Source organism: Bos taurus, chromosome X, assembly GCF_002263795.3.
Source record: "Bos taurus isolate L1 Dominette 01449 registration number 42190680 breed Hereford chromosome X, ARS-UCD2.0, whole genome shotgun sequence".
In the NCBI taxonomy this organism is placed as follows: domain Eukaryota; kingdom Metazoa; phylum Chordata; class Mammalia; order Artiodactyla; family Bovidae; genus Bos; species Bos taurus.
Genome location: NC_037357.1, coordinates 68,518,682 through 68,531,428, shown reverse-complemented (window position 1 = coordinate 68,531,428; position 12,747 = coordinate 68,518,682). Strand labels below are relative to the sequence as shown.

At 36.9% G+C, this 12,747-nt stretch overlaps 1 protein-coding gene across 21 annotated transcripts in view; it reads right to left on the bottom strand.

The window, feature by feature from the left end:
* RPS6KA6 (ribosomal protein S6 kinase A6) overlaps positions 1-12,747 on the bottom strand; it is a 200,789-nt gene that overhangs the window by 156,879 nt on the left and 31,163 nt on the right. For 19 of the 21 annotated variants that reach the window (XR_003033392.2, XR_816881.4, XM_005227922.5 and 16 more), the window contains one exon: positions 1,746-1,805. The exons of the other annotated variants lie outside the window; for them this stretch is intronic. Coding sequence is in view for 17 of the 19 variants with exons in the window: in XM_005227922.5 (XP_005227979.1) it covers positions 1,746-1,805 (60 nt within the window). In the remaining 2 variants the exon portion in view is untranslated. The remainder of the gene's footprint in view (positions 1-1,745; positions 1,806-12,747) is intronic. 21 annotated transcript variants of the gene reach the window in all.

The window sequence follows — 12,747 nt, the reverse complement described above, 5'->3', positions numbered from 1 at the left end:
ATCGCACCCATTCTGACTGGCGTGCAATGGTACCTCATTGTGGTTTTGATTTGCATTTCTCTGATAATGAGTGATGTTGAGCATCTTTTCATGTGTTTGTTAGCCATCTGTATGTCTTCTTTGGAGAAATGTCTATTTAGTTCTTTGGCCCATTTTTTGATTGGGTCGCTTTTTTTTCTGGAATTGAGCTGCAGGAGTTGCTTGTATATTTTTGAGATTAGTTGTTTGTCAGTTGCTTCATTTGCTATTATTTTCTCCCATTCACCTCACTTATAGTTTCCTTTGTTGTGCAGAAGCTTTTAACTTTAATTAGGTCCCATTTGTTTATTTTTGCTTTTATTTCCAATATTCTGGGAGGTGGGTCAAAGAGGATCCTGCTGTCATTTATGTGGGAGAGTGTTTTGCCTATGTTCTCCTCTAGGAGTTTTATAGTTTCTGGTCTTACATTTAGATCTTTAATCTATCTTGAGTTTATTTTTGTGTATGATGTCAGAAAGTGTTCTAGTTTCATTCTTTTACAAGTGGTTGACCAGTTTTCCCAGCACCACTTGTTAAAGAGATTGTCTTTAATCCATTGTGTATTCTTGCCTCCTTTGTCAAAGATAAGGTGTCCATAGGTGTGTGGGTTTTTCTCTGGGCTTTCTATTTTGTTCCATTGATCTATATTTCTGTCTTTGTGCCAGTACCATACTGTCTTGATGACTGTGGCTTTGTAGTAGAGCCTGAAGTCAGGTAGGTTGATTCCTCCAGGTCCATTCTTCTTTCTCAAGATAGCTTTGGCTATTTGAGGTTTTTTTGTATTTCCATAAAAATTGTGAAATTATTTGTTCTAGCTCTGTGAAAAATACCATTGGTAGCTTGATAGGGATTGCACTGAATCTATAGATTGCTTTGGGTAGTATACTCATTTTCACTATATTGATTCTTCCAATCCATGAACATGGTATATTTCTCCATCTATTTGTGTCCTCTTTGATTTCTTTCACCAGTATTTTATAGTTTTCTATATATAGGTCTTTAGTTTCTTTAGGTAGATATATTCCTAAGTATTTTATTCTTTTTCTTGCAATGGTAAATGGAATTATTTCCTTAATTTCTCTTTCTATTTTCTCATTATTAGTGTATAGGAATGCCAAGGATTTCTGTGTGCTGATTTTATATTCTGAAACTTTACTATAAAATCTTAAGAACACTCTTCTATGTAATGAGATCTTATAAAATGAGAGACTAGGATTATACTCCTTGCATAGAATGGTCTAATATTAAATAGTTAAGCAGTCTTTTTAAATAGTTAGAAATTTCTGAAATAATTTACATGCAATTCTTTTTGAAAACCAGGTAATAGATTTCAAATGAACTCAGGTTATCCTTTTAGTTAAATATTTTCATGTTAGATCTCCTTTCTACCCTATAGTTAAAGACAGTCTTATTTAATTCAGAGGACTCTGAATTTTAATCCAGTTACTCATATATTGGCAATAAATATTTCATCCACTAAACTTCAAAAGGGTAAATTTCATGGCATGTAAATTATGCTCCAATAAAGTTGTTAAAAAAATTTATGAATAAGAATTTCTACCAAGAAAATCTGTCCTATGCTTTGAATTACTGCTATTTTAGTAAGAACTGGATTTGCTTATTAACTCACCTAAATACATTTCTTTAATTGACATAAGATTTTCTCCTTTCATACTATTCTTTGCCCTTATATTTGAAAAATGTAGCTCAATAATGTGAGTACTTACTTGGCAAGAATCTGCTTCTCCCTCTTCCATTGGGTCATCAACCATTTTAAGACCATTCACCTGAAAAATATTTTTCAAAACTGAAGTTCAAGAGTACTGGAACAAGAGTAGTAACTAAGAAAAAAATACAACCCTAGGCTGCCCCTCACAATTTAACAAGACCCACACTTAAGGAAACACAAAAGGACAAAGAACACATAGAAAGTACTTAGAAAAGGAACATTATTAATATGATTTCTGGGTTATCTTTAAGAATTCTTGATTTTCAAAGCTGTGTATTTCATTTCATATTGTTTAGAGCTTTGTTATGATTAATGAATATATACTAAACATATGACCTGTATACTTTCATTAGGACTGTCCCAAATCAAATATTTATAAGACAGGAAAAATTACTCAGAGGAAATTTATTGTGAGGATATAGTCTAAGTAAATAAGGATGGGAAAGGTATCATATAATTACACTGTTGTGAATTCCTTTCCTTTCAATAAGTTCAATTAAATTTTGAATTACTCTACAGAAGAAATAATAAAGTATAGCAGAAAAATACAAATGGCCAAGGAAACAAAATTATTTCAACATACAAAGCTCAGTGGGTAATAATACTCTTCAAGCAATACCTCAGAAAGGAGTAAGCATGGAGAATTTAGATTAACGGTCTGCAAGCTGTAGTCCATGGTCCAAACTGGCCCACTGTTTTTATAAATAACAGTTTACTGGAACACACAGACATCCATTTGTTTCCATATTACCTATGGCTGCTTTCTCACTTCAACAGAAGTATTGAACAGTTCACTGAGAACCTATGCCTGCAAAGCCTAAAATATTTACTATTTGGCCCGTTACAGAAAAACTCTGTCAACCACTGGTCTCTTAAATAAGATATTTGAAAATTAAGCAACAGCAAGATGGCCTAAAAATTAAATTTTACCATTGTCTATTTATGAGTCCTCAATTTATTTTTTAATTAACAAGAAAAGAAAGAAAACTAAACTAAATAGAGCTTCTGATGACAGCCAAGATAGAATAAGACTATCTCCCCTCTGATTATTAACTAAAAACTCTGGACAAAACATAAAAAGCAACTACCTGAGGCCTTTAAAAACTAAATAAGAACAAGCAGATTAGAGGGGGAAATAAAAATTTGAATAATAACTAGTACTCTAGTGAGTTTCTTAGGTTTATTTTCTACCTTTATCTCTTGATTTTGACCCAAGGATAGACTGAGTCATGGAATTACATGAAGAAAAGTTCGAGAGCACTAGAGAAAGACATACTTTTCAGCTGGTGAGCGTAAAGAAAACTTCAACTTTATTTCCCCACTTTTGTTTTTCTTTTTTGATTATCATTCTCGCTCCAAGGCAAGCCTCATTCATGAGAAAACCTCTGTCTCTGATTGGAGGAATCAGAAAAAGAGGTTCCTATAAAAATAATATAGGGGGTAATACTTGTTTTTCTTCACTCTCTCCTGCATTTCACCCCAACAGTGCAAAGCTACATAATGCATGAAAGGCTAAGACTAAGATAAACTCAAATTTCTGGTCAGAGGAACAAGAATAAAAGGTCCTTGCCAATTGGTGAATCCATAGAAGAAAGCACAGAGGTGATAGAATGGGAAAAGGAGATTCCATAATACTGTGTATGAACAGACACAAATCCTGTTCTCAAAAACAAACTGCACATATGTGGAAAAGAATCAGAGAAGTCTAACAAAGGCTTTGAAAACTGAACTGTTCAAGCCTCAGACTAAACCACTGAGTTAGCAAAGGCACTGTGTGGCACATGCTAACGTGCTGACCTAAACACTCTGAAAACATATTTAACACAGGAACCATCATCCAGAGAGGGTGAGAAAGAACTTGGGAGTCTGAATCTAACCGCACTGAATGCTGAAACAATCAAATTCAACAGGTATCAATTCCAGGATAACATAAATGTTGAAATATCTTACAAGCACTTTAAGCAGCTATTATAATTATGTTCTTTGGGATAAAAATAAACACACCTGAATGGAAAGGTTTAAAGTTATAGGCAGAGAAAAAGAAACTATAAAATAATCAAATGTAAATAACTTTAGAACAAAAATATTACAATGTATGAGTTCAGTTTAGTTCTGTTTAGTCTCCCACTCATGTCCAACTATTTGCAGCCCCAAGGACTACAGCATGCCAGGCCTCCCTCTCCATGACCAACTCCAGAAGCTTACTCAAACTCATGTCCGTCAAGTCTGTGATGCCATCCAGCCATCTCATCCTCTGTCGTTCCCTTTTCCACCTTCAATCTTTCCTATCATCAGGGTCTTTTCAAATAAGTCAGTTCTTCACATCAGGTGGCAAAACTATTGGTGTTTCAGCTTCAGCATCAGTCCTTCCAATGAATATTCAGGACTGATTTCCTTTAGGATGGACAGACTGGATCTCCTTGCAGTCCAAGGGATTCTCAAAAATCCTCTCCAACACCACAGTTCAAAAGTATCATTTCTTCAGTACTCAGCTTTATTTACAAGCCAACTCTAATATCCATACAGGACTACTGGAAAAACAATAGCTTTGACTAGACGGATCTTCATTGGCAAAGTAATGTCTCTGCTTTTTAATATGCTGTCTAGGTTGGTCATAACTTTTCTTTCAAGGGGTAAGTGTCTTTTAATTTCATGGCTGCATTCACCATCTGCAGTGATTTTGGAGCCCCCAAAAATAAAGTCTGTCACTATTTCCATTGTTTCCCTATCTATTTGCCATGAGGTAATGGGACCAGATGCCATGATTTTAGTTTTCTGAATGTTGAGCTTTAAGCCAACTTTTTCACTCTCCTCTTTCACTTCCAACAAGAGGGTCTTTAGTTCTTTGCTTTCTGTCATAAGGGTGGTGTCATCTACATATCTGAGGTTACTGATTATTTCTCCTGGCAATCATGATTCCAGCTTGTACTTCATCCAGCCCAGAGTTTCTCATGATGTACTCTGCACGTAAGTTAAATAAGCAGGGTGACAATATACACCCTTGATGTACTCCTTTTCCTATTTGGAACCAGTCTTTTGTTCCATGTCCAGTTCTAACTGTTGCTTCTTGACCTGCATACAGATTTCTCAGGAGGCAGGTCAGGTGGTCTGGGATTCCTATCTCTTGAAGAATTTTCCACAGTTTGTTGTGAAGCAGAAGTAGACGTTTTTTCTGGCACTCTCTCACTTTTTCAATGACCAATGGATGTTGGCAATTTGATCACTGGTTCCTCTGCCTTTTCTAAATCCAGCTTGAACATCTGGAAGTTCACAGTTCATATACTGTTGAAGCTGGGCTTGGAGAATTTTGAGTATTACTTTGCTAGCATGTGAGATGAGTGCCAACTGTGTGGCAATTTGAGCATTCTTTGGCATTGCCTTTCTTTGGGATTGGAATGAAAACTGACCTTTTTCAGTCCTGTGGCCACTGCTGAGTTTTCCAAATTTGCTGGCATATGGAGTGCAGCACTTTCACAGCATCATCTTTTAGGATTTGAAGTAGCTCAACTGGAATTCTGTCACATACTTTAGCTTTGTTCGTAGTGATGCTTCCTAAGGCCCACTTGACTTCGCATTCCAGGATGTCTGGCTCTAGGTGAGTGATCTCACGATTGGGATCATCTGGGTCATGAAGATCTTTTTTTGTATAGTTCTTCTGTGTATTCTTGCCACCTCTTCTTAATATTTTCTGCTTCTGTTAGGTCGGTACCATTTCTGTCATTTATTGTGCCCATCTTTGCATGAAATATTCTCTTGGTATCTCTCATTTTATTGAAGAGATCTCTAGTCTTTCCCATTCTATTGTTTTCCTCTATTTCTTTGCATTGATCACTGAGGAAGGTTTTCTTATCTCTCCTTGTTTTTCTTTGGAACTCTGCATTCAAATGGATATATCCTTCCTTTTCTCCTTTGCCTTGCATTTCTCCTCTTTTCACAGCTATTTGTAAGGCCTCCTCAGACAGCCATTTTGCCTTTTTGCATTTCTTTTTCTTGCAGATGGTCTTGATCCCTGCGTCCTGGACAATGTCATGAACCTCTGTTCATAGTTCTCCAGGCACTCTTTCAGATCTAGTCCCCTGAATCTATTTCTCACTTCCACTGTATAATCGTAAAGGATTTGATTAAGGTCATACCTGAATGGTCTAGTGGTTTCCCATACTTTCTTCAATTTAATTCTGAATTTGGCAATAAGGAGTTCATCATCTGAGCCATAGTCTTGTTTTTGCTGACTGTATAGAGCTTCTCTATCTTTGGCTGCAAAGAATATAATCAATCTGATTTTGGAACTGACCATCTGGTGATGTCCATGTGTAGAGTCTTCTCTTGTGTTGTTGGAAGAGGTTGTTTGCTATGACCAGTGTGTTCTCTTGGCAAAACTCTATTTGCTTCTGCCCTGCTTCATTGTGGACTCCCAAGGCCAAATTTGCCTCTTTCTCCAGGTATTTCTTGACTTTCTACTTTCGCATTCCAGTCCCCTATAATGAAAAGGACATCTTTTTGGGGTGTTAGTTCTAGAAGGTCTTGTAGGTCTTCATAGAACCGTTCAACTTTAGCTTCTTCAGCATTACTGTTTGGGGCATATATATGCATTACTGTGATACTGAATGGCTTTCCTTGGAAATGAATAGAGATCATTCTGTTCTTTTTGAGATTGTATCCAAGTCCTGCCTTTCATACTCTTTTGTTTACCATGATGTTTACTCCATTTCTTCTAATGGATTCTTGCCCACAGTAGTAGATATAATGGTCATCTGAGTTAAATTCACCCATTCCAGTCCATTTTAGTTCGCTGATTCCTAAAATGTCAATGTTCACTCTTGCCATCTCCTGTTTGACCATTTCCAGTTTGCCTTGATTCATGCACCTAACATTCCAGGTTCCTATGCAATACTACTGTTTACAGCATCAGACTTTACTTCCATCACCACTCAAATGCACAACTGGGTGGTATTGTTGCTTTGGCTCCATCTCTTCATTCTTTCTGGTACCACTTCTCCACTGATTTCCAGTAGCAAACTGGGCACCTACTGACCTGGGGAATTCATCTTTCAATGTCCTATCTTTTTGCCTTTTCATACTGTTCGTGGGCAATTCAACAATGGCAATTCAATTCATACTAAATATTAAGAGGAAAGTCTGTAGAGATAGGAAGTATATTAGTGATTCCTTAGGGCTAGGGGATGGGAAGACGGAGATAACAACTACAAGGTAGAAGGTTTCTTTTTGATGTGACAAAAATGTTCTAAAATTGACTGTGGTGATGGTTACACGTATCTGTGAATACTGTATACCATAAGGTTGTGCATTTTAAGTGGGTGAATTATGTGGTATGTGAATTATGTTTCAATAAAGCTGTCTTTTTAAAAATGGCTGGGGATTTCCCAAATTTGGTAAAAGACATAAATTTACAATTTCAAGAAGCTCAGGGAAACCCAAAAGGTATAAAATTAAAGAAAGCCATCCCAAGACGTATCTTAATTAAACTACACTAAATCAAAAGAAGTTTCTAAAGCAATGAGAGAAAAACACATTACATAGACATCAAATTGAATAACAGATTTCTTTTTTAATATTTCTTATGAGACATCATGGACGTCGAAAGACAGTAAGAATATTTACCTGAGATAAATGGAAACTTATGTTAACACAAAAACCTATACATGAATGTATATAGCAGCTTTGTTTCTAACTGCTTTTTGGAAACATTCCAGATGTCCTTCAACATGGAGAAAGAATAGAATACTACTCAGCAATGAAAAGTGGAACACTACCCAGCAACACATAAAGAACAATCTACTTATATATTCAACAATATGGATGAATCTGAAATCAGAAATGTATAATTACATTATATAATTAATGGGAAGAAAACAGCCTCAAAAGCATATATACTGTATGATTCTATTTATCAGACATTATGGAAAAGGTAAAACGATAAGGTGTGGAGAAGGGATTAGCAATAGTCAGAGTTTAGGCCTAGCAGTAGGCAGCAATGAGAATTGAGGTAGGTCAGGGGATGATGGGACTAATCTGACTGTGGTGGTGGTTACACAACTCTATTCATCTCAGAACCTTACATGAAAAAGAGCGAATTTTACTGTATGTAAATTTGAAAATAAACTTATTAAAGAGTAATTTACCCAGCATTATTTACTTGACTAGCATCTTTATAAAAATCTCAACAAAAAACAAATAAAATCACCAACAATCCTTATCTTACTTGATCTTACATGTCACTGCTGACCAACCACTCCCTCCTGTTTGAGATTTTTAGAACCATACTTTCATTTCCTTTTACTCAAATTTCTTTGCTCTTTTCAGTATACTTGAAACATTGTAGGTCCTCAGGAAATGGACTTGGGCCACAATTTCATCTCACTTTACATCTTTCCCCAGATAGATAATTTACTGACATGATTCACATTTACTCAGACACTACTCTTCTGAGTTCCTGACCCATATAATCAACTGCCTACTTGACATTTCCACTTGCTCATCTGTCTTTCAAAAAATAAATAATACAAAAACAAATTAGTGATCCCCCTCCAACACACATACATCTTTCCTCCAGGGCAAATAGCACCACTATTTGTTGTCTTAACTCAAAAGCACATATAGACTATGGGGGATGAAAGAATAGTAATGAATTCATCTCCAGCATATAGGAAGAGGTACATTCAGCAAGAGTCCACAAACCAATATTAAGACAGAATCCTGATAAGTGAAATTTTACTACAAAATGACTTTCAAGATTATCCACTTTTTAAAAAGGTAATACTGCATTCCTCTGTTACCTCAGTCACTGGTTACTTCCAATTCATACCATCCTATGATTAATTTAGCATGAACCTGTGTGCCTGAAGTAACTATAAATAAATTAACCTGAATGAGTTAAGAAGATGACTATATCCTAAAAAACAACACAGTCTACATAAATAGGCTTTAAAAAGAAAACACTCCAATACTCCCACCTCATCTGCCTTCAACAAGATACCAGGTTTTCAAAATAAGAATATTCATTTCTCTAAAGGACTTTAGTATGCAGTGATATTTACTGTAACAAGTCATTTTTATCTGCATAAAAACATTTTCAGAATTCTCTGGGACAATAAAACTTTATTTCAAGAACAAAATTTATATTTTGAAAAACAAACAGATATGCTATTTCCCCCAATAAATGCCAAGCAGGGAATTTAAAAATTCCCAACAGAAGATTCTGAAAGCTAATCAACAATTACAAAGATACTAATAATTTACTCAAATACTCAAATTCAAGTGAACACCCTTTTTTATCAGAGCCCAGTGAAGAATTTTTTAATTATTTTCAATTTCTCAAAAAATAATTCTGGACAAACAGAAATACTAAACTTGAATCACAGTACTCATCTGATCTCAGAAAATCACAAAGGTAACCCTAAAACTATCATTTTCTCACTATTAATGACAAAAGTAGCTCATCATGGAAAATTAAACTGACAAAGTATATTTTCCCTTCAGATCCTTAGAACTGGAGGTGGTGTGGGAAAATGAATGCATAAGTGCACAGAGCTTTTAAAAAGACTGTAATCTGATCATGATTAACACTATTAAGCATTATCTGTTCCTCAGTGTTAAATTTGAGAAATTCATGACTTGGTGTTGACCAGAATACTGAAGAAAGATGCAGAAACATAAAATATGCAAGGAAGGTAAAAAGTAAGTGAGAAACATGGGTAATGTAAATCACTAATAAAACATACACAGCTTCCCTGGTGGCTCAGACCTCAAAGAATCTGCCTGCAATGCAGGAGATCTGGATTCGATCCCTGGGTTGGGAGGATCCCCTGAAGAAGGGCATGACAACCCACTCCAGTATTCTTGCCTGAAGAATCTCAGGAACAGAGGAGACTGGTGGGCTACAGTCCACAGGGTTACAGAAAGTCGGGCATAACTATGTCACTTAGCACACACAACAAAACATAAATATTCACAACAAATTTGATGGTACTATATACTTTCAAGTAGTCTCCAGGATCACCAAATTCCACCTAATAAACAAAAGCACTATATTTATATAGTGCCTACCACTAGACCATTCAGGTATGACCTAAATAAAATCCCTTGTGATTATACAGTGGAAGTGAGAAATAGATTTAAGGGCCTAGATCTGATGGATACAGTGCCTGATGAACTATAGAATGTGGTTCGTGACATTGTACAGGAGACAGGGATCAAGACCATTCCCATAGAAAAGAAGTGCAAAAAAGCAAAATGGCTGTCTGGGGAGGCCTTACAAATAGCTGTGAAAAGAAGAGAAGCGAAAAGCAAGGGAGAAAAGGAAAGATATAAGCATCTGAATGCAGAGTTCCAAACAATAGCAAGAAGAGATAAGAAAGCCTTCTTCAGTAATCAGTGCAAAGAAATAGAGGAAAACAACAGAATGGGGAAGACTAGGGATCTCTTCAAGAAAATCAGAGATATCAAAGGAACATTTCATGCAAAGGTGAGCTCGATAAAGGACAGAAATGCTGTGGACCTAACAGAAGCAGAAGATATTAAGAAGACATGGCAAGAATACACAGAAGAACTGTACAAAAAAGATCTTCACAACCCAGATAATCACGATGGTGTGATCACTGACCTAGAGCCAGACATCCTGGAATGTGAAGTCAAGTGGGCCTTAGAAAGCATCGCTATGAACAAAGCTAGTGGAGGTGATGGAATTCCAGTTGAGCTATTCCAAATCCTGAAAGATGATGCTGTGAAAATGCTGCACTCAATATGCCAGCAAATTTGGAAAACTCAGCAGTGGCTACAGGACTGGAAAAGATCAGTTTTCATTCCAATCCCAAAGAAAGGCAATGCAAAAGACTGCTCAAACTACCGCACAATTGCACTAATCTCACACGCTAGTAAAGTAATGCTCAAAATTCTCCAAGCCAGGCTTCAGCAATACGTGAACCGTGAACTTCCAGATGTTCAAGCTGGTTTGAGAAAAGGCAGAGGAACCAGAGATCAAATTGCCAACATCTGCTGGTCATAGAAAAAGCAAGAGAATTCCAGAAAAACATCTATTTCCGCTTTATTGACTATGCCAAAGTCTTTGATTGTGTGGATCACAATAAACTGTGGAAAATTCTTCAAGAGATGGGAATACCAGACCACCTGATCTGCCTCTTGAGAAATGTGTATGCAGGTCAGGAAGCAACAGTTAGAACTGGACATGGAACAACAGACTGGTTCCAAATAGGAAAAGGAGTTTGTCAAGGCTCCTATTGTCACCATGTTTATTTAACTTATATGCAGAGTAGATCATGAGAAACACTGGACTAGAAGAAACACAAGCTGGAATCAAGATTGCCGGGAAAAATATCAATAACCTCAGATATGCAGATGACACCACCCTTATGGCAGAAAGTGAAGAGGAACTCAAAAGCCTCTTGATGAAAGTGAAAGTGGAGAGTGAAAAAGTTGGCTTAAAGCTCAACATTCAGAAAACGAAGATCATGGCATCCGGTCCCACCACTTCATGGGAAATACATGGGGAAACAGTGGAAACAGTGTCAGACTTTATTTTTCTGACCTCCAAAATCACTACAGATGGTGACTGCAGCCATGAAATTAAAAGACGCTTACTCCTTGGAAGGAAGTTATGACCAACCTAGATAGCATATTCAAAAGCAGAGACATTACTTTGCCAACAAAGGACCGTCTAATCAAGGCTATGGTTTTTCCTGTGGTCATGTATGGATGTGAGAGTTGGACTGTGAAGAAGGCTGAGTGCTGAAGAATTGGTGCTTTTAAACTGTGGTGTTGGAGAAGACTCTTGAGAGTCCCTTGGACTGCAAGGAGATCCAACCAGTCCATTCTGAAGGAGATCAGCCCTGGGATTTCTTTGGAAGGAATGATGCTAAAGCTGAAACTCCAGTACTTTGGCCATCTCATGCAAAGAGTTGACTCATTGGAAAAGACTCTGATGCTGGGAGGGATTGGGGGCAGGAGGAGAAGGGGACGACAGAGGATGAGATGGCTGGATGGCATCACTGACTCGATGGAGGTGAGTCTGAGTGAACTCCGGGAGTTGGTGATGAACAGGGAGGCCTGGCGTGCTGCAGTTCATGGGGTTGCAAGGAGTCGGACACGACTGAGTGACTGATCTGATCTGATCTCTGAATGCTAAAAATGTTTCAGAAGTTCATGTTCAAAGAAATTTTTCTCTCTCAAATAACCTTCACGTTTACAGATTAGTTGCTGACAGATTCAGAAAGAAGAGTTCTTCATTTTTGTTACTTCATTTAAATAACCACAGCAAATTAGATCTAAATTTAGAGGTGGATCCACATCTGCCTAAAATAAAGATCTATGCCTGTTTCTAGGCATACTTCAGATATAATGCAAATTCAGTTACAGGTCACCACAATAAAGAAATTGTTGCAATAAAGCAAATCACAGAAATATTTCAGCTTCCCGATGCACATAAAGTTATACTATACCACAGGGTTGCAATTGAGTTGGACATGACTTAGCGACTAAACAAAAACAACTACAACATACTGCAGTTTATTAAGTGTGCAACAGCACTATATCTTTAAAAAGAATATACATACCTTAACTTAAAAATACTATAGTTTATTACTGAAAACTGCTAACTATTATCTGAGCCTTCAGTGAGTCGCAATAGTAACATCAAAGGTCACTGACCATAGGTTTTGGCTGCCATCATGCCATCAAAACTAAAGACACAAAACCTTGTAAGCCAAGGCCACAACTGCACTGGCAAACACCAGAAGCATCCAGGAGTCCAAGATAATGCTGGTAGCATGCATGAACACAGGATCAACGTTTACAAGTATCACCCTCTTTACTTTGGGAAAGTTGGTATAAGTTGTGACAATAATTGTCAGGAATGAATGAGATGTGACCTGAGGACTTCCATGTTTGCTTTTCATGCTGAACTTTTGCTGAATGCCTTAAATTAACCCTGCTAAATGGTTCCTGTGTTGCTAATAGAACGTGAATAG